This window comes from Trachurus japonicus, chromosome 13, assembly GCF_045865225.1.
Source record: "Trachurus japonicus isolate A0001 chromosome 13, Traja_1.0".
Taxonomy (NCBI): Eukaryota; Metazoa; Chordata; class Actinopteri; order Carangiformes; family Carangidae; genus Trachurus; species Trachurus japonicus.
The window spans coordinates 39116558-39140976 of record NC_140919.1 but is presented as its reverse complement, the minus strand read 5'-3'; the positions used below and the strand labels follow the sequence as shown (position 1 = coordinate 39140976).

Sequence of the window (24419 nt, the reverse complement as noted above, 5' to 3'; positions counted from 1 at the left end):
TTGATCTTTCAGGCAGGTCAAACATAAGTTTTTCACTGCATTTCCTCTCTCCGAATCATCTGCTGTATCATTTCGGAAGATGGATTGTGTCGTTCTCGACGGATACTCATTTCTTCCCGGGTTTGAAATCCCCTTTTCCTCCTCACCTTCAGATCGTTTGTCATCATTGTCATTACGCGGCGCTGCCAGGTTATCAATTACACGAGGATGGGATGCAGATAGATTTGGAACTGGCGGCCCGGCATCAGCAGATGTGAGTGCAGCAGAGTCAGTGTTTCTCTGATTCCTGTTGTCAAGCAGAGTATGAAGCCGTGGATGGGGTTTCACCACTTCTGTGGACAGATGGACCACTGGCTCAGAGCTGCCATTCAACATCGATTCAAACGCAGCCTGTGGAGGAGAGAAAACAGTCGTCTCATAATTAGAGATCAGCAGGTCTTCTGGGCCGGTGTGAAGTCTCACAGCTGATGGACCGTCTTTCGTTGGTGTGGCAGAGTTTCGTCCATTCCTGGAAACGAAACGCTCTCCGCTCGACGAAGCAAATACAGCTGATGCTTTCGTGATTTGTGTTCTCCCATAAGGCGGCGCTGGTCTGGTGTCAAATAAGACCACCCCTGGAAACTTGGCAGACTCCGCCGCTGCAGTGTGTTGATGCATATTCTCTGTAGTTGTTGCCTCTGTGCCATGACCTGCTGTGTTCTCCTCCTTTTTCAAAAGCAGATCTTTCTTGACAGTCGTGCCTTTTGTTTTCTCTGTGTGGTGACCTTGGAAATCTTCTTCTGCTCTGACTGCAAAGAAACAAAACATGTCACTCAGATTCCTACCACAAAGGTCGACCCTCCCTCAAAACTATCATTTGGAAAAATACTTAATTGAGAATAATTGCTATCATCAATGCTATGATTACATCTGAGTAGTTCATTAAATGTAAGTTAGGATACTCCTACTGTAGAACTGATTCTGATTAGATGTGGATATCTAACACTGTTGTCTTGATTGAAGGGAGCACTCTGGCCCCCACTTAATTTGTGTGTGTCTCCCACTGTGATTGTGGACACTTGCGGAGAGTGTTAAGAGACAAATTTGGATGATTACTAATCAAGCAGTATTTTTAGATGTCTGCATTTGCATCTAGAATTACAGCTGCAGCTCAATAAGCACACTCCACTGGAGGCCATGCAGAGGATGTACAGTACAATCAAAAATGGTACCAAGTAATAATAAATATCGGTTATTATCGGATTACTGTAAGAACTTCCTGTCAGTCTCTGCACTGTTGGCCCACTGATTGTTATGATAAAGGCGCACACGCACATGTGTGTATTAACATAATGGCCCCAAAATGGGTCGATTTAAGGTGCATTTATGCTTCTCTGCCTTTGTGTTTACCTGATCCCTTAGCAGCTAGCTGCACCAGAGGAAGTGAATTATTGTTCAGCCTTGGATTTCACCTGTTGATTGGTGTAGGCATCACCACCACAACAGTTAAAACGCAATCAAAGCGACAGAGCAATAAGTGAACTACTGAAGTAACTCACGTAAAAAAACACTCAGATCACTGGATTCTCCAAAAAGTAGTTACAAAATCTGAAGCACCTTCACTGTCAGTAAAGGAAATTAATGACAAAACTGATTTCCTCATATAAACATTAAAAAATAATTATGTTTTTTTTTGTGTGTGTGTGCAAATTCAAGAAAGGATTTGCAAAGAAATTTGTCAGACAGTTTGTTGAACGATAAACTGATCCTTAACATGCAAAACTCCACTGGGTAGCCTGTGATTGATGATAATTTGAGCCCTGTTGTGATACAAAACAGTCAGTGATGATGGCGGTGACAAGCTTTGGTGTGTGACTAATGCCTGAGATACAGAGCTGGGTGTTTTCACCTTTATTTGTTGCATTACCAGCAGTTTTCTAATTAAATGGATTAGTGTAGCTCAACCCAGGTTTCATCCAGTCTGTTACCAATGTAGATGTTGAAGTAGGAGGAATCCTGGGTGAAGGTATTGTAACATCGCTGTTTATATGGTGAAAATACTGATCATTCTTCACAGTGTATGCTGATAGTACAAGTACTGCTCTGTAATAACTTTAATCTTACAAAATAAAAAATATATATATTTATCCAGGCTGTGCCTCTGTTTGTCAAGAACTGTTAAAGTACTCCAAAAATGAGTTAATCTATCTATTCAGTTAAAAAAACACACAATGGAAACAACAAATTTAGTGTGAAGTAGAAATAAACAAGAAATCAGCACATACCTGTCAGCAGGAAAAATCCTAGAGTGAAACAGTGAAGCCTCCTCATTTCTTTTCAGTCCTGCTCGAATTAAGTCTGTGTTCTTATTATTGTCTAATCCAGCTGAGCAGAAGGTATCAGTCGTTTGCACGCATACACAGATGGTGTCATCCCTTACAGGGAGCTTTTGTCCTCTGCAGTTCATTTATTCATGGATTAGATTTCAGTTCCTTTTTAGAGTGACTGCAGATACTAGGTACTCAACAGTACTAAAGATGTCAAAGATTGTTTAAAAAAAAGAAAAGAAAAGAAAAGAAAGGAAGAAAAAATGGAAACTCTGCCTCATTTAGTTTACCATTTGAGTTCATAACACATGAACAGATGCTAAGTCACAGCTGTAATCACTTGTATATGTTATTTACTACCATTAGTTTGCAAAGTGTGTTCTCTAAAATACCACTTGAACAAGAATTACTGAACCTTGGAAAAATACTGGTGGAAAAATGTTTTTTAACTTTATAAAATAAACAAGATAACTGGAACTCCAAAATTACCATTCAAATAGGAATAAAACATATGGCCTTAGTGTATTCAATAGTTGCCACAGCCTTGATTGTAGTTTAGTTGCTTTTTATTATCTACTACCATCTACTTATAAAAGAGATAATGCAGTGGCCTTAATTGTACCTTCTTCATTCTATTCTATTTATTTTCCAAATTTTATGAACGTTTCAGATGTCAGGTTTCCACAAGACTCTCAGTGCAGTGTGGTATAACTCATGACAAGTCATCATGGTGTTTGTTTTTCATGTTAGCCTCATCATTATAATTCTGGCCCTTCTCACAGCAGCTGGGTTCAACACCAGAGTAATATGAGCAGGTATGTAGTGTGGTGTTTAGAGCTGTTTTTTTTTAATAAGAACCACATTAAATTCTGGGGCCCAGTCCTTTCTGTGTGTTTACAGGGAATCCTTACATTTCAAAGACCTGCAGATCTGGCAGACTCCAGACTCAGCCTCCTTGTGAACGGGTCTTTACAATTCAAAATTGTTCATTTTGAGATGATTTGTTGTTCCACTGCTGCCATCCCAATATTTCTGTTATATTGGCTACGGCTCAACTGCACCTTTCTGGAAATAAAATGAAAAACAAACAAAAAAACAAGCTAACCACTCATCTAAAGAACCAAAGACAGAGGGGATATTAAAGGCTGGCAGAACATGAAATGACCCTTTACTGTAGGACACACCAGAGCTCTGTATCTGTGTGCCTCCAGTGATACTAGCTGTTACGCAAGCTGCACACGGCATCATTTGCATTTAACACACTTACTCAAGGTAAATTAGAAAAAAGACCTTCAAATACCATCAACATATTGTGCTGGATCAGTGCTGGTTGGTTATTTGTTTAAGAACAGTATTCTCATTTTTACTGTTTAGGGATACAAGACAAACATCTGGATCAGTCTTTTAAAGTATTAGTCATATTTTAATCAGAGAACAGACACATAAAGATGGTAAAACTGACTTGCTTCTTTTTCAGTGGGTGGATTTGTGGTAATTACCCATGTAAATTCACATGGGCATGAAAAACAAGGACGACCGAGAACATTGCTAATGTGTGTGACCTTGTTTATGTAGATTGAAGCAATTAGAAGCAGGATTTTATTCAAATGAAATAAATCTTTGACTATTCTCTAGAGAGGCGAAGCTTTCTTCAAATAAGAAACTCTTACTATTGAGCTGTATTTTGAAAATGAATTCAAATGAAAATGCATTTAATAATAAGAGTTTTAAAGAAGAAAATTATATGATCACAAGGAATGTTTTGGGTTTTTTTTTTCGTGGGTAGGTGTCAAAGCCTAAAACTGAAGACAATGAGGTTGATGACAACCGTGATTACTGAATTCATGTGATGAGCTTCATACAGGAGTGCAGGATCTCGAAGCCGTGTAGTTCTCGAAGTTTGTTTAAATGTCTGGAAATGAAGGACAAAAGAAAAACACAGTGTTTCTGAGCTTTGGAACGAAAGGTCAGCACATCCTCACAAAAAACACAGACTTTGTTTCTGCTGTCTTATAGGAGACTTTAGGATACTAAAATACAACAAGGAAGTAAGGAAGCAGCGAAACAACATTGTTCAGTTAGCATGTGATCACATTTAACATTTCACCCTGCCGTTTAAAAAAAAACTCCAATTAACAAACAAAGAAAAATAATGTATTTAACGTTCAGGAAGATTTTGGTTTTCTGTTACTTATTCTGTTGTTCTGGTATTGTATTACTATTATGAAATACTGAGAAAATGAGATTTTAATTGGCAGATTAGTGGATATTGAAAAAAAAATAGTTGTCTAAAAATATATCTAAAAGGGAAACAGTGCTGACAGACTAAATTAATTGGTTTCATAAGACAAATCAAAACCTGAGACCAATTTTCTCTAAGTTAATATAATCGCAGTGTCACTCCTCCCCCTGCTGTTTATCTGTCTGTCAGGATAAAATCTCCTCTCGGCCATTTGTTTTGAACAATGCCGACGAGAAAGCAATTATATCATATACGACGGGGCTGTTTGTGTGTCGTGTGTGGTGCCGCCGAGACGAGAGCTGGGACACCGGGTCGGAGGTTCTGATCTTGCAAGGTTGGTTTTCAGCCAACAGATGCTAGGTAGAAGGCAGAGAGCCTCCATTCTCCCTCGTAACAAGTTACAAGTCATTTACTTAACCATTACAATTACTCACAAGCTGTTTAATTAAGGTAAAAATGTAGCATACAGGTAAAAATCCTGCATAGTTAACTCTTGAAGCAGTAAACAACATACATATATTAGAGTGGTAAGGTTTTAACTAACATCTATTAGCATAGTTCGCCAATAATCACATTTACAGAATGACTTTGGTGGACCTCAGTTCATTCAAATGTTGGATGCCACACATTTGTTTTAATACTTAATAAACTGCCATTCTACTCTACTATTTCTTTTTAACTGGTCGCTGTGTAACATGCGACCCGGGATGTCACCAGACCAACTCAACCAGCAGTTCCCCTTTGTTCCCTCCCCTCCTGGCTCTTTCACCCAGCTCTGGGAGCAGCACAGCTCTCACCACCAGGTTATCACTGCTGATACCTGGAACCTCTTCTCTGCCGGTCTCACAGCAGATGCTCGTTCTCTTCCTTTTAAGACTAGTGCCTGCTTAAGGCTATTCTGGAGGAACAAGTTTGATTTGGTGCCAGTGGACATGAGATAAAATCTGCCAATTGATTTTTACAAACGTCAGGAGCCAAAAGGCAAAAAAATCTGCATCGAGCAGCTAACTTTGCAAGGAGCGTCCAGGGTCTTCCTCTGAGACACAGAGTCCAACAGGAAGTTGTACAAACAAAGGCACACAGTCACAGTCATGGAGGACATCTTTGAGATCTATTTTTAGTTCATGTAATTTAGTTCAAGCAGCCATTTTGAACCAGACATTTTGCCTTGTCTACCAGGTCCTAGCAGTTGGTTAGCCACTAGGGATGCACATGATTAACCGTTTAACCGTTAACCGATAACAAGAACTTTGACCGATTAATACTATCGGTTATTTATTTATTTTATTAGCTCCTATGTCATCAACTCATGGGGGCGTGTCGACACGTGCAGAGTTCACGTGCCTTCAGTCATATTTCGCAGCAAAAAGTTCCACAGGAGGACTGACAGTATGTGCAGCAGCCCCCATGAAGGAAGATCAGACAATAAATGTAACCTACATGGACATAGATGTGAATCACCTGTAACAACGGCGCTGGAAAAAAAAAAAAAAAAAAAGAGGACGTGGCTGCTCACCTGCAGCTCACCTGCAGCTCCACAGAGGAGCTGTCAGGAGCTCTGCTGCTCCTTCAGCCTGGTGTTTGGCTGCACTTTGTATAAAAACAGTTCTACATTGGACGATCTAACCTCCAGAGCGCGATCAGCTGAGACAGAGCGCACTGATCAGCTGTCGCGGCGCACGTGCGTATTTAACGGCAAAAAAAAAAAAAAAAAAAAAAATTGAAACCAAAAAAAAAAATTTTTTTTTTTTTTTTGGCCGTGCGCCGCAAGATTCTTAATCTTATCGGTTAACGGTTAATAATCAGTTAACGAGCGTCGGTTATCGGTCAGAAAAAAAATTCAAAATGTGCATCCCTATTAGCCACTGTATGTTGGTAGGAGGAGGCCAATAAAGCCACAGTTATCTCAATGTACAGTAACATAAGACTTTTGTGTTTGTGCGAAAATGATCCAGAACCACGTGTAGAACTCAGATAATTGCGAGTTGATTCATGTGATCACATGGTCCTGATTTCAGCCTTCAAGAGCTGCCACTAGCTGTCTGACTTTCCGCTAAGTTACAACTGGGCTGGGTTTGTGTAAGGGGCTGCCAGTTAGCCTAAACAAATGAGAAATTGCTATCCAGTTTCAGCTGAGGTAATGTTAGCTACTTGCTCCTCAAATAAAGCTCATGAACATATTGCTGTCTTGCTAAATCACTGTTAGCCTACATTTTCGTTCGTGTAGGAAAACCCAAGTTAGCAGTCAATGTTTGTCTGTTGGTACCACACCACTGTACAGTGGATGCCACAGCGTTGAACTTATATGAAATTAGGTTGCGATTCTGACATCAATGTGTTCATGAAATTTGAGTTATTTGGCATAATCACACCGGTGAGTAGGGATGGAAACCGATACTCAGTACCATAATGGAACCAGTGCTGACGTGCTGTTATAACGAGATAATAAAAAAATGTATTAATGCGAAATCAAACTTTGCTATATCAAGATAATGAAAGGAAAATAGCAAAAAATAAATAAATAAATACATGGCCGTTCTTGGCTTCTGTAGGGGTAATGGTAACGAAAAAATAATAAATCTTTCAGGCCAGCCCTGGCTAAAAAAAAAGAAAAATAACTTCTGTAAGCAGCAGAGCTGTAACATCACATTAGCTCACTGTCAGTGTGGCATTTCATCAGGTCTATGAATGCTCCCCCGGGCTAGTTTGTAGACTGTGATCAACAGTATATAGTTGGTGGAGCGGGAAGGTACCTGGGCTCGGATTGACACAGCTTCCCCAGAGCGATCGATGCATTTTGCTGTACAGCTGTCATCTTTGCGTCGCCTGCAGCACGGCGCAGCAGCAGCAGCACAATATCCGTGCCCAGCAGGTCGCTGGCAGTTCCCTCCAACTCGAGGCAGTGGGCCAGGCAAAGGGCTGCGTTTCCCGACACCATTTCATCACAGCTGGAGCCCAGCAAACGACGTAAAATATGCAGTTCTGTGTTGAGCAGTAAATAAATATCAGTGTTAAATGCATTAAATACGCATGCGGTAACATCACTCACTGGGAACTGTACTCACACACACACAGGGATGTAGACAGACACACACAGTTGATTTGCATATTAGGTCAACCCTCAAATATTATTCAAAGACTAATGAAAGAGGTTGTTAAAGTGCTGCTAACGTGTCAATCATTTCTCACTTTTATCAGACTTCACCAGCTCCTCCCGAGCCAAGTCACTGGCAGCGGTGCACACTGTCAGGGTCTTAATGGCGTACTTGGTGGCAGTCTGCCCGGTCTTCTGCATAGACGGACACAAACGAAGGACATCAAAAAAAGTACAAAGTATGTTAATAAAATCTTACTTTACACTTAGGGGGTCACACAAAGGCCTTTACTAGATTTGTTACATATTGGAGGTATAAATGCACAGCTATGATCACATTCAGGAACATTAATACGTATACAGATAAAAGTGAAAGAAAGAAAATGCTGATCTGTCCTCATTATTATAACACAACCAGTATTTTATCACTATCTCTCTCAACAAGCAAAACCACAAAGTAACAACAGTGTTTCCTACTTAGCAATGAAATAATTCATACTGCTTCAGAGCTGTATAAATTATATATTACTGTAGATAATTTCATACAATAGATAATAAAACATACTGTATGTCTTCTGTCAGGAATGAAGACAATAAATAAATAAATAAAGCGGTGCTTGCGTGTATGGTTGTTGTTTGGATATTGCTCTATTTAGTGTCGGTCTAGTTTCGACTGGATTAGTGATACAAGTTGCTGTGTCATTCCCAAAGTTTCAACTGCTTAGTTTGTGTCACAGCAGGCTGACGGCACAGAGAGAACAAGCAGATGGACACAACACAGCAGCTACTTGTTAAAGTGCAAATATGTCTTTTACAAAGTCAGGCAAAATGTTCAGCCATGGAAAAACAACCTATTTAGAGTTTAAGAGGATCTTTGTGTCAGTTTATCTCCCATCATCTGTCCTCTCAGCTGTTACATTTCTGCTCCAAAGTCATTGTCGTGCACATATGCGCAAGTAAGGAGCTGGTGAGCTGAACCGTGGTTAATTATATGCATGACCAAGAAATCAGCGTTCTCCAGGAGAAATCTGGCTGGGGAAATCAGGTGCCTCTAATCTCCATCCGCAATTACAGAAACCAGGTTTCCAACATAATGTGTGAGAAATCAGAATAATGAATCCATTTAGAGATCACTGGGAAAAAAAAGAGCGTCATTCCTCACGCACAATGCAAGTAAATTGATGTATTTCACAGAGGCTGCATACCTTCAGCAACCGGCACATGGTCCGAACCACATCCCGCTGGATGGCATACTGAACAGCCTCAGAGGACTGAGGAAGGACAGTGCTCAGTACACCTGTTCCTCTCTGGAGGACAAAGAGTAATGTTGCTATTAGAAAAGGAGACAAAGTGGAAAGAAAGTGGAGGAAGAAACCTAAATGAGAAAACAGCAGAGGAATACACAGAACTGCACAAGATCAAGAGACGGCAGCTGTGGCATAAAGAAAGCTATCAGGACGAAAGACAAAGAGAATCGGAGAGTGTGGTAGGAGAAGGGTTGAGAATAGAAAGATAGAAAACCGCTGTTACTGAGTGAGTCTGTGGCAGGTACAGAAAGTGCATTGTAAAGATGGTACGAGAAATGTGCGACCCTTTCAAGGGCAGGGTGATAAAAATAACAGATGAAAAGCACAAGCTTTATAAAAGAAGCATAACAATAGAAGCATGAGAGGAAGAGAAAGGTCATGAACAGGTGTTTGCTTTGTCATGAATGTCATGAATCTCATATTATCATTACAGACAGTAATTTGAGGGCATTTAGTCATCTGAGGGCACAAAGCAAATTGCCTGTATGAATTACCATCAAGAGGGAGTGAAATGAGTATACTGAAATTAGTAATTTGAGATAATTATTTGTAAGTGATGACACAAATTACAAACTTGAGTGAATAATTTATCCAAAAAAAATGTGTGCCTACAAGATGGTAAACTCCCACTTCAACCAATACAGCAGTAACACTGCTCTCATCAGTCATGTTCATAGCAGCAGCAGCAGCAGGCAGCCATTTTCACAAAATAGGCTCCGATTAACCCTCTGCATGCTGCCCACTCAGACTCACAATGTAAGTGACTAGCTAAGAATAAGGTGGAACATCTAGCAGCTAAAGACACAGATAATAAATAGATAATTAAGACTTTCATTTGTCAGGCTGCCAGACAACGTACTGTATTGCTCCATCCCAGCAACATTAAAGTGAAATGGTTTATTTAAAGCAGATATCAGTGGAATGTTTTTGTTAATATAAGTCCTAAATAGTCCTATTTTCCGTCAGCAATCACTTACATGAAGTATTTCAGCCTAAACACGAGTCTCTCCGTCACTCTGCTCTGCTGTAACCCGAGGAGAAAATTTTCCTTGTGGGATACAAGTGTTATCCAATGAGGGGAGAGAACGGCATGAAGGGCTGTGTGTGCAGCCAAGGGATGCGCGTGAATGTGGTGACGTAGCACGAGGACCAATTGATGCCTGACAAGGGCGGGGGCTGCTAACTCATGGTGCGTTCAAGGAAACTCGTACTTTGTGTTTTTCCTTCCTGTGAAGTCATACCAGTTCGATCTGGTACGAGTTCACGGGTCGGAAGTTACGAGTGGCCGTTATAGGGAACTTTCACAGACAACAGGACGGTAAAAACACGAGCTACGGGTTACCTGGAACGCTACCAAGTCGTAGTTGTGACTTGAAGCTGTAACTTACGGTTTCAAAAGCCTGCCTTGAACACAACATTAGCCGAAACGGCCGTGCCACTGATATCTGCTTTAAAATGTTCCTCATAACAATTTAAAAACAATAATACTGCCAGGGTCATTAGGGCTGTCAACTCGTAGACCTCCTCTGCCCCCTTATCGCTCATACTGATTAATGCAGCTTTAAATTTTTTAATTCAGCTCTAAATGTTTTATCAAATTGACTTTTACCAGATTGACATTTTATCTTGGCGCGAGGGTGACTACAGTGGAAGCAAAAACAAACAAAGTTAACTCTGTATATTTTCTGAAAGAAAATCTGAGCACTGTGAGGAATGTGGCTTCTTTAGGACTTTGTTGTTACTTTTATGATGCACAAAGGAAAGTAAACAAAGTCAAGACGGGACAAGATGAGAAGAAATAAAAGGAAAAAAAAGTTGGCATCAGATGACAAGAGAAGAGGCCGTGTCAGCTAGACAATGAGTGAGCAGTAAAATAGAGAAAACAGACAGATGGGTGGGTATGTGGGACTTTGAGGGCATTGCATCGGCAGTGTGAAAGTGCTACAGCAGCCATTAGCGCTGACAACAGCACCTGGAGCTGGGGCTTTAATCAACTGTAATGGCACATATACAAGATCCTCTGAACATCGTGGATTGCTGTTGCCTCCTTTTGGGGCACATTGCCAGAGAGCTGACAAGCCCAAGAAGAGACCCATTACTCCAGACAAATGTCTTTTATTATCATCTAGTTAGCCAAACAAAAGCCTTTTTCTTTATAGGATGCACACACGTTTGTGAAAAGGATCGGAAAAAGTTCAGCAAGCAAGTTAAACAACTGTAAAAAAAACAAACAAACAAAAAAACCCTAAGGAATAGTTTTTACACTTTATTTGGTCCAACACAGTCAAACGATGAAACCTAATGGGCAGAATAAACCAACTAAACATGTAATAAGGTTTCAATATACTACATGATTTTTTTTTCTAACCCTCTTGAGGTCTGTAGTGTAGTCGTGCTAAAGTTAGGTCCACTCACAGTTATGACTCCTCCATCACTATCCCCCAGCAAGTCCAGACAGCACTCACAGAGTGAAACAGCATGCTCCTACAAAGAGACATGGACAGAAAAGTGGCCAAGCCAATTTTCACATTATTTTCCCCTCTGAATAGGTGACATCACACCTCATGCTTCACACCAATGCTCCCTCTGCTCCCCTTGTTCATTTGCTTTTATTAGCTTTTTACAATATGTAATCATCTATTTTTAATCATGTTTCCTCACTAGTGAGGGGCACTCAATTCTTCATATAATTATATATATATATGTGTATGTGTGTGTGTGTGTGTGTGTGTGTGTGTGCGTAGTTATTTATTAACTAATATTTAGTTTTACCAGACCACTTAGTTACAGTCCTAATTGTTTATATCATATATATTTTATATTGTATAGTCGTCATTCATATGTGTGTGTATTTATGTATATATAATATGAATGACAACTTACTTTAATTATATACCCTAGCAGCTGTCACCCAACTTACCTGGATGGCTGGAGAAGTCACAGTTGAAATGTTGATGATCAACCCAAGCATGGGGTAAAGGATGTTTTTGTATTCAGATGTGCTGCACTGACTCTGCAAAGAAAGCCAACAAATTCTGAGGTGAATAAAATACACACAGTGTAAACAACACCCAAAAATATTCATAAAATCCTGGATAGAGATCTTATCTATGCCTGAGTTGTGATATATCAACACATTACTGAGGAACTTTTAGCCTGAAGATGTTTTGTGAATGCAGGCCCTGAACTCCAATGACCGACCCAAACAATAAGTTTTGATCAGAGTCTCTAATCTTACTAACAATGGCAACAAGAAAGGCCTTCCAACATTCTGCATCATGAGCTAGTGTGTGACGGATGACGCTGTCCCGAGCCAGACAGCCAATGACAGATATCAGTGATGGAAGGATATGATGATTGGACTTGCTGATATTTCTCTGAAAAATAAGAAACAGATGTGCTAATTAGACACACGCACACGCACACACACACACACACACACACACACACGCACACATGCAAATATGTATATATCTTACCAGTGTTGTTATAAATGGCACAAGGACAGAGTCTTTCAACACATTCCTCAACTGAAGGCAAAACCTGTTAAGAATAGATGAAAAGATTTGATCATACATGATGGACGAATAAACAGTACAGATGGTGTACAGTATGCAAATGTTCGTGAAGGTTAAAGGTCTTAAAAAATCCATCATGAAGCAGAAGAAGTGGCACATACAACACTGTGCACACTTCTATGTTACAAAGAGAGTGAGGTTGTGTAAAATTAACTCTTTGCCATGTATACAGTGATAGATACATAAATACAAAGGTTCATTTATGTATAAGTGAAGCACATTTTACAAGAGGATTTGAAAGAACTGGAACATGTGCCAGTCGTGTATTTATTTTCACCCCGAGAGCCAAATATACATGAAAATGCCGTATTGCTGATCATCTACAATGAGGAGAAAGCCTCTATAGGATATAACACATTTGTGTTGAGTAACTCTCTTTGAGCTATAGACAGAGAAAATTGATCTTCCCATTTCACTGCTTGACACCTCGACTTATTTCCTGCTGTGTTTGAGAGCCTGGGTTGTCCTTTCATGTCTATTTTCATGAGGCGCCACAAAGGGAAGCGGGTTTAGAACGGCCTTTTGCCCTCTAATGATGTGAAGTGCGTAGGAAGCCACATACTGATTTATTAAACACGCCACATTTCCCATTTCTGAAGCAACCTCAGTGCTTTTAATATATATGGATATGATATTAAGTATGTGAGACTAATAGATTGTCTTGGGGATCATATTCTGAATTTTGCATCTGAGAATCTGAAGATATGTATTCTCTCATTCAGAAATGCGACCGATCTTATTTTCACAGCATGTGGAGAGAATTAACGTTTTTTGGCTGTCTATCAGTAATACTTCTCTTCTGATGCAAAGTTCTCCAGAGTGTCGACCGCTGTCTTCCCCTGCTGCTGTTCAGGCTGTGAGATGCACCCCATGAGGTTCCTCACTAACCTTTATATCCAGATTAAGAGTAGGAAAAAGTCAGAGAGGGGGAAATAGAAAAGACAAAGAGATAAACAAAAAGAAAAAGTGAATGAGCCAATCTGAAAAATGATGTGTTCTTAATGAATACAATCAAAATCTCAATTAATATTTCATAGCCATATAATGATGGTGTCCAGTTTTGGATTAATGATTGAGATTAATAATGCCAAAAGAGAGCAACAATATTCCTCATTCATAAAAACCTAATCAGATATTAGGAAACATAAAGATAGGAAATTGCTCGATAAATGACTGAGGCTGACCTAGAACAGGGTTAGGCTTTGTGCATGAATTCCTTCCCTGCACTGTTCCAGTGTTCCTAGTCCAGTGATGGCTCTTTTATGTTGCATTGGATGACTACATAAAGAAATGTCTTACATTTTCACATTCAGGCTGTCCGTCGCCAAATGCCTGCTGCGTGGCGTCTGTGAGTACATCCATAGTAATGCCAGGCATTCTTTCCGTACTGCGACATCATCTGATGTTACCAAGTCAATAGCAGCCTGTCTGGCCACTGGGCACGTCATCAACATCTTTTGGTTTTCATCTGAAAGCAAAAGAGACAATCAGGATATTTAGAGAACAACAACCTGCGCTCTACACAAAATAACATGCCCATTAAGTTGCGTTTTGTGTTAACATACACACATTGTGAAAAGCTGTGGAACCATCGCAGCTGGCACAAACAGCTGATTGGTTGAAGCCAGAATAGCTTGTGTGATGCAAAGACAAAAGCATAACAAAAGGGAAGGCTTAAAATTTCAGACTGAGAAGCTGTGCAGTAATGACACAATGCCATCGATGCTGTCATGAAGAGGATTATTATTTCCACTGTGGAGGTAATATCTGTAATCCTACTAACTAATCTTTCTAATAATTGTATGTTTTTATATTTGTCTGTCAGTTTATTTGTTTGTAAGACAGATTACACTACAAGTTGAGGCCAGGAAAGATTCATTTTGATACAAATCCAGTAACACAGATCTGGTGTTCTTTTTTAATTACTTTCCCAATAATTGGGAGACAGAGCATTTTCAGCGCCTTCAGCAATTTGTTAGAAGATGGTTGTAAAAAAAAAAAAAAGTGTAAATTATGTTACAAATTTATATAACGAGTTTATATAACTTGGTGCAGATCCAGATAATAATCTGACAGACAGGAGATTGTAGTGTAGCTGTGGTAGGTACGGTACTCTACTGGGAGATTCTAGTATTTCAATTATTTAATCATTTTTATGCTCAAGTTAAGTTAAGTCAAAGAGAGCCAACAGAGACAGAGCATGACGTGTGACTCAATTATCTACGTACCATTTCCACAACAAATAACCCTCCATAATTTCAGAACAGACGCACATAACTCCTGGCTGTCTGCATCCTTCGGTTTCTGCAACAGGCAGCTGTGGAGGAAATAAAGATGATGAACAAAGCACTTCATTCTCCTCTGACTGATAACAACATTGACATCATGACAACATGATATTACTGTCACATAATGAAGATGCTATTTCATAAAAGTTGGCATATTAACATGTATGGCAATGCAAGGGAAGTTTATTTGTATAGCCCACTTTTCTCTAAGGGCTTTACACAGCATCATTACAACATCCTCTGCCCTTAGACCCTCACATCGACTGAGTTAAAACTCCCAAGAAAACCCTGAACAGGGAAAAAAACGGGAGCAACCGAGGACAGTACAAGGCTGTGTTGCACTGACTATATAACAACAAACAAACTCTGATACTTTATCATGATACCAGATAGCGAGTATTTTAACACAATGCAAAGGAACACTTAATATAAGTTCTTCTTGATGTTTTGTAATCTTGCTGCAGAAGACAGTTTATCTTAGCTCATCTGTGAAGGTCCAACATGTACAATAAAATGCTTGTAGCTGCACTGGCACAGATACCACAGCTACAGCTGCACATTGTGAAGCACTTTGCCGTTTAGCGTGCGTCTAACTTGTGTGATATTGCCACCTGAGAAGCCACACTGTATGTTTTCCCACTATGGTGTTTTATGATGTCACTGTTCACTTCCATTCTGCTGTAACAAAGCTTCTGCTACATGTTGGCAGAAGATCATACGATGGCTTCTTTTCTTTTCTTTTTTCTTTTAGACATGTACTACAGGTTCAATAGGAAGGAGGACTATGGATTTACTCCAGACCTTTTTCCACTTTTTTCTTGAACTCTTTTAAAAGACTTTCTATAGCAGTCACAGGAGCACATGTACTCAGAGTGCCCCTTTAGATTGTGAACAGGACAGGCGACAACTGCACTGTCCCCTGCTACAGGGCTCTCACAGATTCTACTTGGTTTATCTGGCTCGCAGTCCTTGCCTGGACACACTGTTGTAACTTGAATAATGAGTGTGCTAATAATGGACAACGTGGAAAGTACGTGACAAGTTAATAATAACCTTACTGATCTGACATGAGGGAGTCATAATTTGCATCTTGTATAAAACACCCCCTTCTTTCTGGGACAAAACACAGAGCCTTTGATCATTTCAACCCTCATTTCAGTCTCCAGTGTGATCATCTTTTCCTCTTTGGGCCATCGCACAAACAACCAGAGAGAGAGAGGGAGAGAGGGCGAAGAATGATCTCTCTAGTTTAGGCCATCATTGTTTCTGTATGCCCCTGTCTCAGGGTCCATCTGTCAGAGCTCCTCTGTGAGCTGACAGGTACCTCTCCCTCTGGTCTCCTTACCTCCTCACCGTGTCATTGCTGCTGATGATACTAAAGCCATTGTTCAGTCTGAAAAGGGTCCGGCCTGTACCTGTTTGGGGAGAACAGGAGATAGCATAAGAGGACAGAAAACTATACTATTATACATCATCACCAGGTTTAGAGAAACACAGCACCACCTTTCTCTGTCAGTTTAACTTTACTTGTTCACAGGTTTGAAGTCAAAGGCACCGGAGAATAAATAAAATATGTTGAGAGTCTAAGGCTTAGTGAGGAATGGTCTCTTTTCCACCAATAATGAGTTGGAGTATAGAGAAAGTAGAGCACAGCAGTGAGCGAGGACTTTTAGGGGCAAAAGCTTGTAATGTCAGCCCTGCCGAAATCCTTTCAGTTGTGAGTTATGTAATTTTTGCCCTTTTCAGTTGAATGGCACTGTGGGACAGGCATTATATCATTTGACAGTATACTTTTGTTCATCTAAATGAAGAAAAAGAGCAGTTGGATAAGAAATGTTTGCCATTGTGCAGAGGATAGCCAGAGCAGAGAATATGCTATTATAAATGGTGACACAAGTGGAAACAAAAATAGAGTTTGCATCACACTATATAAGGTTTGTGTTTATGCTTTGCTCAACAGCGAGCTTCAAGGTTGACTCCATCATTTTCAGCTGTGTGGTTAAAGTACCTGTACGTACTTACCGGTACATTGCCTGTATAAGGGCAGCAGTGGGATGTGGAATGTAAGAACTACTTCTTTCTAAGTTGAACTATAACAAAATAATGACACCAGAGAGGGGCACTGACCTTGATAAACTGTACTGTTGTACGAAAAACAGCTGTTGTACAAAGAGCGTCAACCTCATGGCGGCAGCTAAAAAAAAGTTGTTGTTTTTCTTTAACCGCGTGGAGTTTCAAAGTCAATTGCTGGGTCAAAAACATTCTGAAAAATATGAGCAGCTGACAGCGGAGGGGTCAACAACCTGGTGAAGAGCAACTGCAGCCGGTCTTACAATGGCCTCTTTTTTTATACAGTGGAGGGCTTTGTAAACAAATATCAGTGCCTTTCAGTCACGTTATCAGATGGATTCCTGCGGTGAAATATCCAATGCCCTAACAAATGCCCTACTTTGACAGCACAAGATCGCAGTTCTATTTCCCCTGTGCCGAGAAAGAGATTCAGGAGCTCTAAGGGCATGTTCCTGCTTAGTCTGCTTGGTTCGATTCATCTGAAACCTTGAGCAACGAGCACTGTGCCAGAATCAAGCTAATGCAATTACATCCGATAATGTCCTCTGCAAAAGTTTCCCCCATCATGGCGCAGTATGGGATTTACTGTAGTGCTTTGATGCAAAGTACAGCTATAAAGTGAATGGGTGCTCTTATTCAAAAAAGAAAAAGAAAGGTTTTATAAGATTGTTATTCTTGTTTGAAACCTCATGTCTTGTGACAACAGTGAATTCCTTCCTCTGTACATATCTTCACTGCTGGACTGAGAGACACAGAAGATCCTTTGTACCTACAGCCATAAGGCTTTTAAATTCTTCTGCAAATGGTAAATGAGTTGGCAGACTCAGCCATCTACTGAACCAGCTGAGGACAGATTCCACAGTTGACTAGCTACCTGATCTGACAGGGTTGAGTGCATGCGTGCTAGCGAGGTTATGGAATGGACACCAGCTTTCACAGATGTTTCATTTAATAGCACCCAAGACAGCCCCAGAAGACTTAATACTGTCTTCTGTCATCCTACAATAACCCTTCCCTCAACTTGACTCTAAATGGAAGTAACGAATACTTACACAACCCTGTGCCTGTACGCTAAAAGATAAACCATTACCTTAGCATGAGTCATTTTATTTTTAGATATTTATTTTTCATAACAATATTACTTAGCTGATGGAACAGCTGTCAGGGGTACCCACTCAGCAGTTCAGCAGCCAAATTACATCAGTAATGGGAATGTCTAATTCTGCTGATTGAGATGGTCAGAATCACTAATTAAATCATACTAGCCCGCCATAGAGGCATCTGTTTACATCACATGTTATAGTGTCGAGCCCACTGTCGCGCTACGGGTCTGTAGCGGCCGCAAATGGAATGTCGCGTCACAAATAAAAGCTGATTTTGGTGTGTACACAGCTTACGGGTCCCATATTATACTGTTTTTCAATCATTTCACATAGGTCTGAGTCAGTGGTTCCCAACCTTTTTCGGCTCGTGACCCCATTTTGACATCACAAATTTCTGTCAATCCCCACGATCACGTGATCATCGCAGCCACCAATCAAGATACGCCAGCTCAGATATTTTTAAATGCTGCATTTTATTTGACCTCGATTTATATTTGAGAAAGTGAAAGTATAGAATACAGTTGTTTAAGATTGTGTCTGGTATTTTTTAAAGGATATAGCTAAAAAATTTTCATCACAACGATTGATTGTTCAAAAATAATGCATCCACAGAATGTCTAGAGGGGTGCAGAATAAAAGTATTAATTTTACTGAAAAATGTTTTTATAGTACAGAAATAATTGTTTCATAAATTTTGACGGGTCCAAAATACGTATATAAATATTTACATCTGGTCACGTTGGCAACGTTGACATGAAATGATCTCTGCGCCAACAGCATTAGTACGTTGATGTCTCGTGAGGCGGAGCTCAGGGGCCAGATCGTGATAGCTCTGTGGAGAAAATGGCATCGTGCTAATGCTAATGCTAACTAACAGTCAGCTGATACTGTAACATTTCCGGTTTGTTAGGTTCATCTGCAGATGAGTTAGTGTGAAATTATTCAGAAGTGTTTCCAGTCCGCTGTCAACACCGGAGCTGCTGCTCGTTAAATACGGTTCGGCTTAGCTTAGCTTTAGTTACTAGCCGCTCCCGGCGTACCTGGCAACCAGTACAACTGAGGGTTGGAGCGAGAGTGGGCGAGTGTGAGTGCGACACCTACTGGCTGAAATTAAACTTGTAACTAACACCTTTAAAAAGAATAATAATTAGTTTAAAAAAATATTTTATCAGTAGCCTAATTCTTTTTTTAATCAATTACTAGACATTTCAGGCGACCCCATTTGAATTCCAGGTGATCTCATGTGGGATCCCGACCCCAAGGTTGAAAAACACTGGTCTAAGTGGTCCAGCCACCTCAAGAGCTCTCCTGAGAATGAGCCATTTCTGTGATCTGCACCTTGAAATGCAAATAAGTTGGGCAAACAATTTCCAAAAAGTGAAGCAATCAATTAAGGGAGCGGACAGACTTTTTTCACCTCCAGGCGTCATAGAAAGGCCATGGGAACACATATAACCGCTACAAAACCAGTTTAAAGTGGATTTTGCATTGGGCCCTTTAACAAAATACAGACATCTATCCTTTACATAGTGGATCAACAGGCAGCACTCAGGTTTAGTTCTTTTCATGTGGCTTCATATTCTATAGGGGAAATTTGACAAGCAAATTAAGCATGAGGAGAAACCGGTGATGAACAGTGTTCGGTCTACCCGCTCTTTTTGTCATAGAGCAACTGATGTTCACTGTGAGTACTGACTGGAATTAAATCACTTTTTCCTCCTTAAAGTCTTCTTAACCACCCTGCCCCGAGGGCTGATCTCTGGCAATTACTTTAGCCATAAAACTGGGAAAGGGTGGACCAGTGAAGCAGGTTATTGGGGAAAGAGTGGGCACAAAGAGATTAGAGAGGGAAGATAATTGTGCAAAGCTTCTCCCTTGAAGAGCCCTCACCGTCAGTAACTGCTTGTAAGAGAATCTCCAATCCGCCACAGTAGAAGAGGGGCATCTGGCCAGGCCTTGACAGCTTCTCCAGTAGCTGAGGCACAGTCCTGGCTTTCACCTCTCCCATGTCAAACTCTTGTCTTGCATTCGACTCCTGATTCTCTCTCTCCTCTTCCAAATCTACCTGGATCAGGTATTCTGCACAAAGAAAAATAGGTGAGGTGATCATAGAAGCAAGAAGAAAAAGCTAACTGATTTGACAGAAAGTTGATTAATAATGCCAACTGCGCTTGTACTGTAATCTGGGGCATATTTGCTAGAGCCATGTGCTCCAATATACTACATACAGTAAATGTTTCATGGAATAATGATAAAACTGAATGTCCTGGAACACCGTGACATGATACATAACAAACGGGATAAGTCTCAAAAGTCATCAAAGTTATCCTAACCTAACCTTTGAAAAACTTTTTCTTTACCTTTTACCATCCTCTCCCTCCCAGGTTCAATTTCCATCATCTTTTCAAAGCAGTGCTTGGACTGAAAAAGAAAATTACATGATGTGCATCAATGCTCTCTTTTAGATCTGTGGACTTTAAAATTACTCTCAAGGCAAGAATCCACAACTAAAGCCTATGGTATCCCAGCAAAAGTTTGATATATAAAAATAATGATGCATTTACTTCAGAATTCTTTTATTGTTTATATAAACTGCCATTATCAACATTCAAAATGTAACCATGTCCCTGCTGTAGTTGTTAGAATTACCAAGGATAATTATCTATATGCTGGGAGTAATGAGTTTAAAAATAGAAAAAAAGAAAACATGTATGATTGCTAGGAGATAAAAAATACTTCATACCTCATTATATTTCTTCAGTTCCATGTATGCTTTGCCCATGTGTACATAGGCCTTTATGCACCTCTCATTACACTGAAAGATAGAAAATGATTATGAGGGAGTATTAGTTAAAGCACTTTAGTAGCACATCTGCATAATGGTCATTTAATGTTTCTGCATTGATAACAATAGCATAGCAAATGTGTCACAAATGCACTCTGCAAACATGAATCTTGTGTTGTAGAGAAGTGATTAAAGTAAATCTTTTGAATTGTTGTTTTATAGTGCATATACACTATATATATATACCATCCCAAACTTTTGTGTGTATTGCATTGTAAATCTGCAGTTACCCTGGGAAGACAACATACTGTCACTCATTTCCCATGCGGTTGAATCTTCTCTTCACAACACTATGTTCAAAATCTTCTCCTGAGAGAATATGTTTGCTCTGCTGATACTCCGTGTCCTTCACATATTGCTGCTTGTCTGAGTGCAGCACAGCTCAAAACATAGCCAACTTTGAACCCGTCCATTCTCAGCACACATGAGCTCCCAGGTTCACAAAGAACAGTGCCTAAGATAATACAATTTTAAATGTGGCAGTGACAGATTGACCCGAGTTATCAGCATGGCCTTACTGTACCTTCAGGGCCCATTCACAGTCACTGACGGCTTCATTGTATTTTCCCAGCTTGATGTAGGCCTAGTAGATAGATTTAAGTTTCGACAGTAACTGGTTAATATGCTTCAAAACTGACAAAAAAAAAATCTGGCTACACAAACTAAAAACACAATTTGCTTAAGTTAAAAATCCACAGAAGGCACCATTCTTTCTAACAACATAGGCTGAAGATATTCACTTGTGCCCGGTTGGTGTACAGTGGCTGCATGTCGCGTAGTTCGTTCAAGCCATCGCTGTAATACTTCACAGCAGTTTCGTAGTCTTCTCGAGTATACGCCTCATTCCCCTTGTCTTTGAGGGCTGCAGTGACACACACAGTACAACACTTAAAAAAAAGATGTGTTGCCAAGCAGAGCACAAATTATAACACATGATTCCCTTCCAGCACCTTTAAGGAGCAGAGAATCACTTACCAGTTGCCCTTTTCTCCCTAGCAATCCGCTTTATCCTCCTGTCCTCAGCATCTCTCTCCATGATCTTCATGAACATCTCTGGTAAAGAAAAAATAAGGCAATATATTAGGCAATACTTCGCTGAGTGTGAATTTAATCAAATCTAATCTAATGAAATGTAAGGTTATTAATGCAGTTTTTGAACAAGATTTAAAGGCATTATTGATGACTTTTGAGATCCAGAGGGTGCTTGTGTACTGTGATTGTTTATCTAAAATGTTATGCCAAAGACAGATATTGCCCCAAGTCTGCTATAATAAATATCAGTTGGATGTTAATTAAAAACTGTTTCACTGTGTCTCTTCAGCCTCAAGCAGAATTTATTTTTCTTTCACACTTTAAGTAAATGTCCATATTTTAATTCCACTGTTTTTAGTTACATACACAGATTTGTGAAGGCTTTATGCATCTCTATTGATGAGTTCAACTTCCAATTGAATTGAAAACAAGTGTTGATTTGATGAGAAGTCATTTTACATCAAATATATACACATACATACAGTATAGCCAAGGAAAAAAAAGTGACATTTTAATCACACCATAGAAACCTACACAATAAATATCCTGCACACTCGCTTTGAGCTGGTTTCTGCGTGCATGGTTTCTGCCACACTGTCCAATATTTGAGAGTACAAGCCTTTCAATGACACTGAACCTTGGTTAATGTTACAAGTCTCCAATCCATTAAGCATTGTAAGAGGCCCCTTGACAATCCAACATGTCAATCATATCCAACGGTTCATATCCTGTAATACAGGCAGTGCACAAGCAGTGCACTCCTCCACCATGACATGCTGGCAGTTTGATAAGGGAGTGAAGACTTGACTTCACACTCTTATCAAACCTCTGCCAAGAAAACTGACAGAAATAGCACAAAATAAGAGGACATCTGAACAAGCCTGGATAGGCAAGCAGCAGATTGCACAAAACACAGTCAGGTCACTTTAATGTCAAGGAAACACCTTGTACCTCATCTCTGTTTCTACACAGTGAATCACCCACGTGACAAACATTTGATTAAAGAAACCTCAATGTCACGTGTTCAGTAAATGTCAATGCAGAGACATGCTAATCCCGAATTGAACAGGAGTGGCTGGCTGGCATAAAATATATCTTTTTGCCCTTTATAGAATCTGCTTCAAGTTATACTCATGGATTGCCCAAAAGCACTGACTCACTAAGCCAGTACAGGGTACTACATTGGCAAGGCTGCTGATGTTCACACCAGCTGCTGAGATCCCAAGTGAAACGGACTGCATCTATCACAACTGTTTGTTAAGGCAGTCAACAGTCTGAGAAAATAGACAGGCCAGTGTGGTACGACACATCAATAATACTGTACCTTGCCCTGTTTTCCTCATTTATCTTTAAAAATGTGATATAATAGCTACATTTTGTGTGTTTTTGTTTAGCTAATTAGAACCTTTTCCTACAATGTGCACTGATGACCTTGTAGTCTGCTTAGACAATGACAACCACACAGGTATTTATTTTCATAGTTGCTTACCTGGACTTTCATTCTGGGGACTCTGTAAAACAGGAAAAACAATAGAGTGAGAAAAAAGTCCAGTTCTTGTCAACACTTAATGTATGTCCTTGTCCTTTGGACAGGACAAGAAATAGACAGCACTACAAGAAGTTGTTGATGTCTGTGTGTGAGGGACAGAAACAGTGAAAAGAGGCTGATAGACAGTGCAGATGGAGTGAGAAAGACAGAGCGGACATGCTGTGAATGACTTTGTGTACATGCCTTTACGTAGGAAGGCTGCAGTGGTTGGTTTGTGCTGATTGTAGTCTTGTTGACTTTTGTCCTGCAGGGGTCATCCAAGGCTGCAATGTGGCAATCAGCTTTCTCCATTGCTTTTTGCTGGACTGCGATATCAGAAGAGTTGAGATCCTTCACTAGTTCACCTGAAAAAGAGTTGTATTATATGTGTGAACGCATGTAAATTATGTGTAACGTTATATGTTGCCTGAAATTACCTAGGCGATTAATAGACTATTTAGCCTAAATAATCCCCATAATTTCCTACAGATCGACCTATCAGTGGACTATCTTAGTCACAGAAATGCGTTCTGGTAATGGTTTTTACAAGGTGAAACAAGTCTTCTTCTCTGACCCCGTGCCATTAACGTTCACTAACTAACGTTAATTAGCCGTAACTATGCACTGTACTGTATATAAAAGAGGCCGTAACTTCTGGCTGTTCAGACAACGCAACGTCTGTCTTACTCACTTATTTTGTCCACATTCTTCAGAAAACTCTCGAGGTCTTCAAGTTTCTCCATCGCGCTTTCGGTATTTTCTTTTTAATTACTATTATGTATGAAAGCTGGGTAGGTCTGTTGTGTTAGCTAGAGTGCTGACTGAGCTAGCGCCGTAGTTATGATACATCCATCATGAGTTATCCTCCTGAAAAGTTTGCCGTAACCATAGCGATATAGTGACGTAGTGGCCATAGTGATGCATTCACGGCCGCTCGTAAATCCCCCTTCCATAGCCAGAGCGGTGCCCATAGACTGGTGCCCCAGCTTTGCAAAGAAGGGTTTTTTTTTATCTAAAGTTGAGAAA

General features: G+C 40.0%; 1 protein-coding gene across 1 annotated transcript; it reads right to left on the bottom strand.

The window, feature by feature from the left end:
* Window positions 1–3943: 3943 nt before the first annotated feature.
* On the bottom strand, window positions 3944–24218 carry ttc12 (tetratricopeptide repeat domain 12). Its single transcript, XM_085796504.1, has 21 exons — window positions 24085–24218; window positions 23604–23758; window positions 23355–23376; window positions 21809–21886; window positions 21574–21695; window positions 21357–21416; window positions 20732–20803; window positions 20349–20409; window positions 19879–20067; window positions 16161–16230; window positions 14756–14844; window positions 13827–13995; window positions 13320–13415; window positions 12429–12492; window positions 12192–12326; window positions 11870–11962; window positions 11365–11433; window positions 8848–8949; window positions 7738–7837; window positions 7302–7530; window positions 3944–4218 (listed from the first exon to the last, which is right to left on the bottom strand). The coding sequence occupies exons 1-21, from the start codon at window positions 24134–24136 to the stop codon at window positions 4149–4151; spliced, it is 2097 nt and encodes a 698-aa protein (XP_085652630.1). The 5' UTR covers window positions 24137–24218; the 3' UTR covers window positions 3944–4148.
* Window positions 24219–24419: the final 201 nt, after the last annotated feature.

Bases quoted from the DNA above. Each gene is read 5' to 3' on its own strand.
- ttc12 (XM_085796504.1), bottom strand. From the start codon at position 24,136: ATGGAGAAACTTGAAGACCTCGAGAGTTTTCTGAAGAATGTGGACAAA. The intron at 7,838-8,847 runs GTATGCAGCCTC...CCGTCTATGCAG, and splicing joins CCATGTGCCGGTTGCTGAAG to AAGACCGGGCAGACTGCCAC. The intron at 7,531-7,737 runs GTGAGAAATGAT...TGCTCAACACAG, and splicing joins GCTGGTGAAGTCTGATAAAA to AACTGCATATTTTACGTCGT.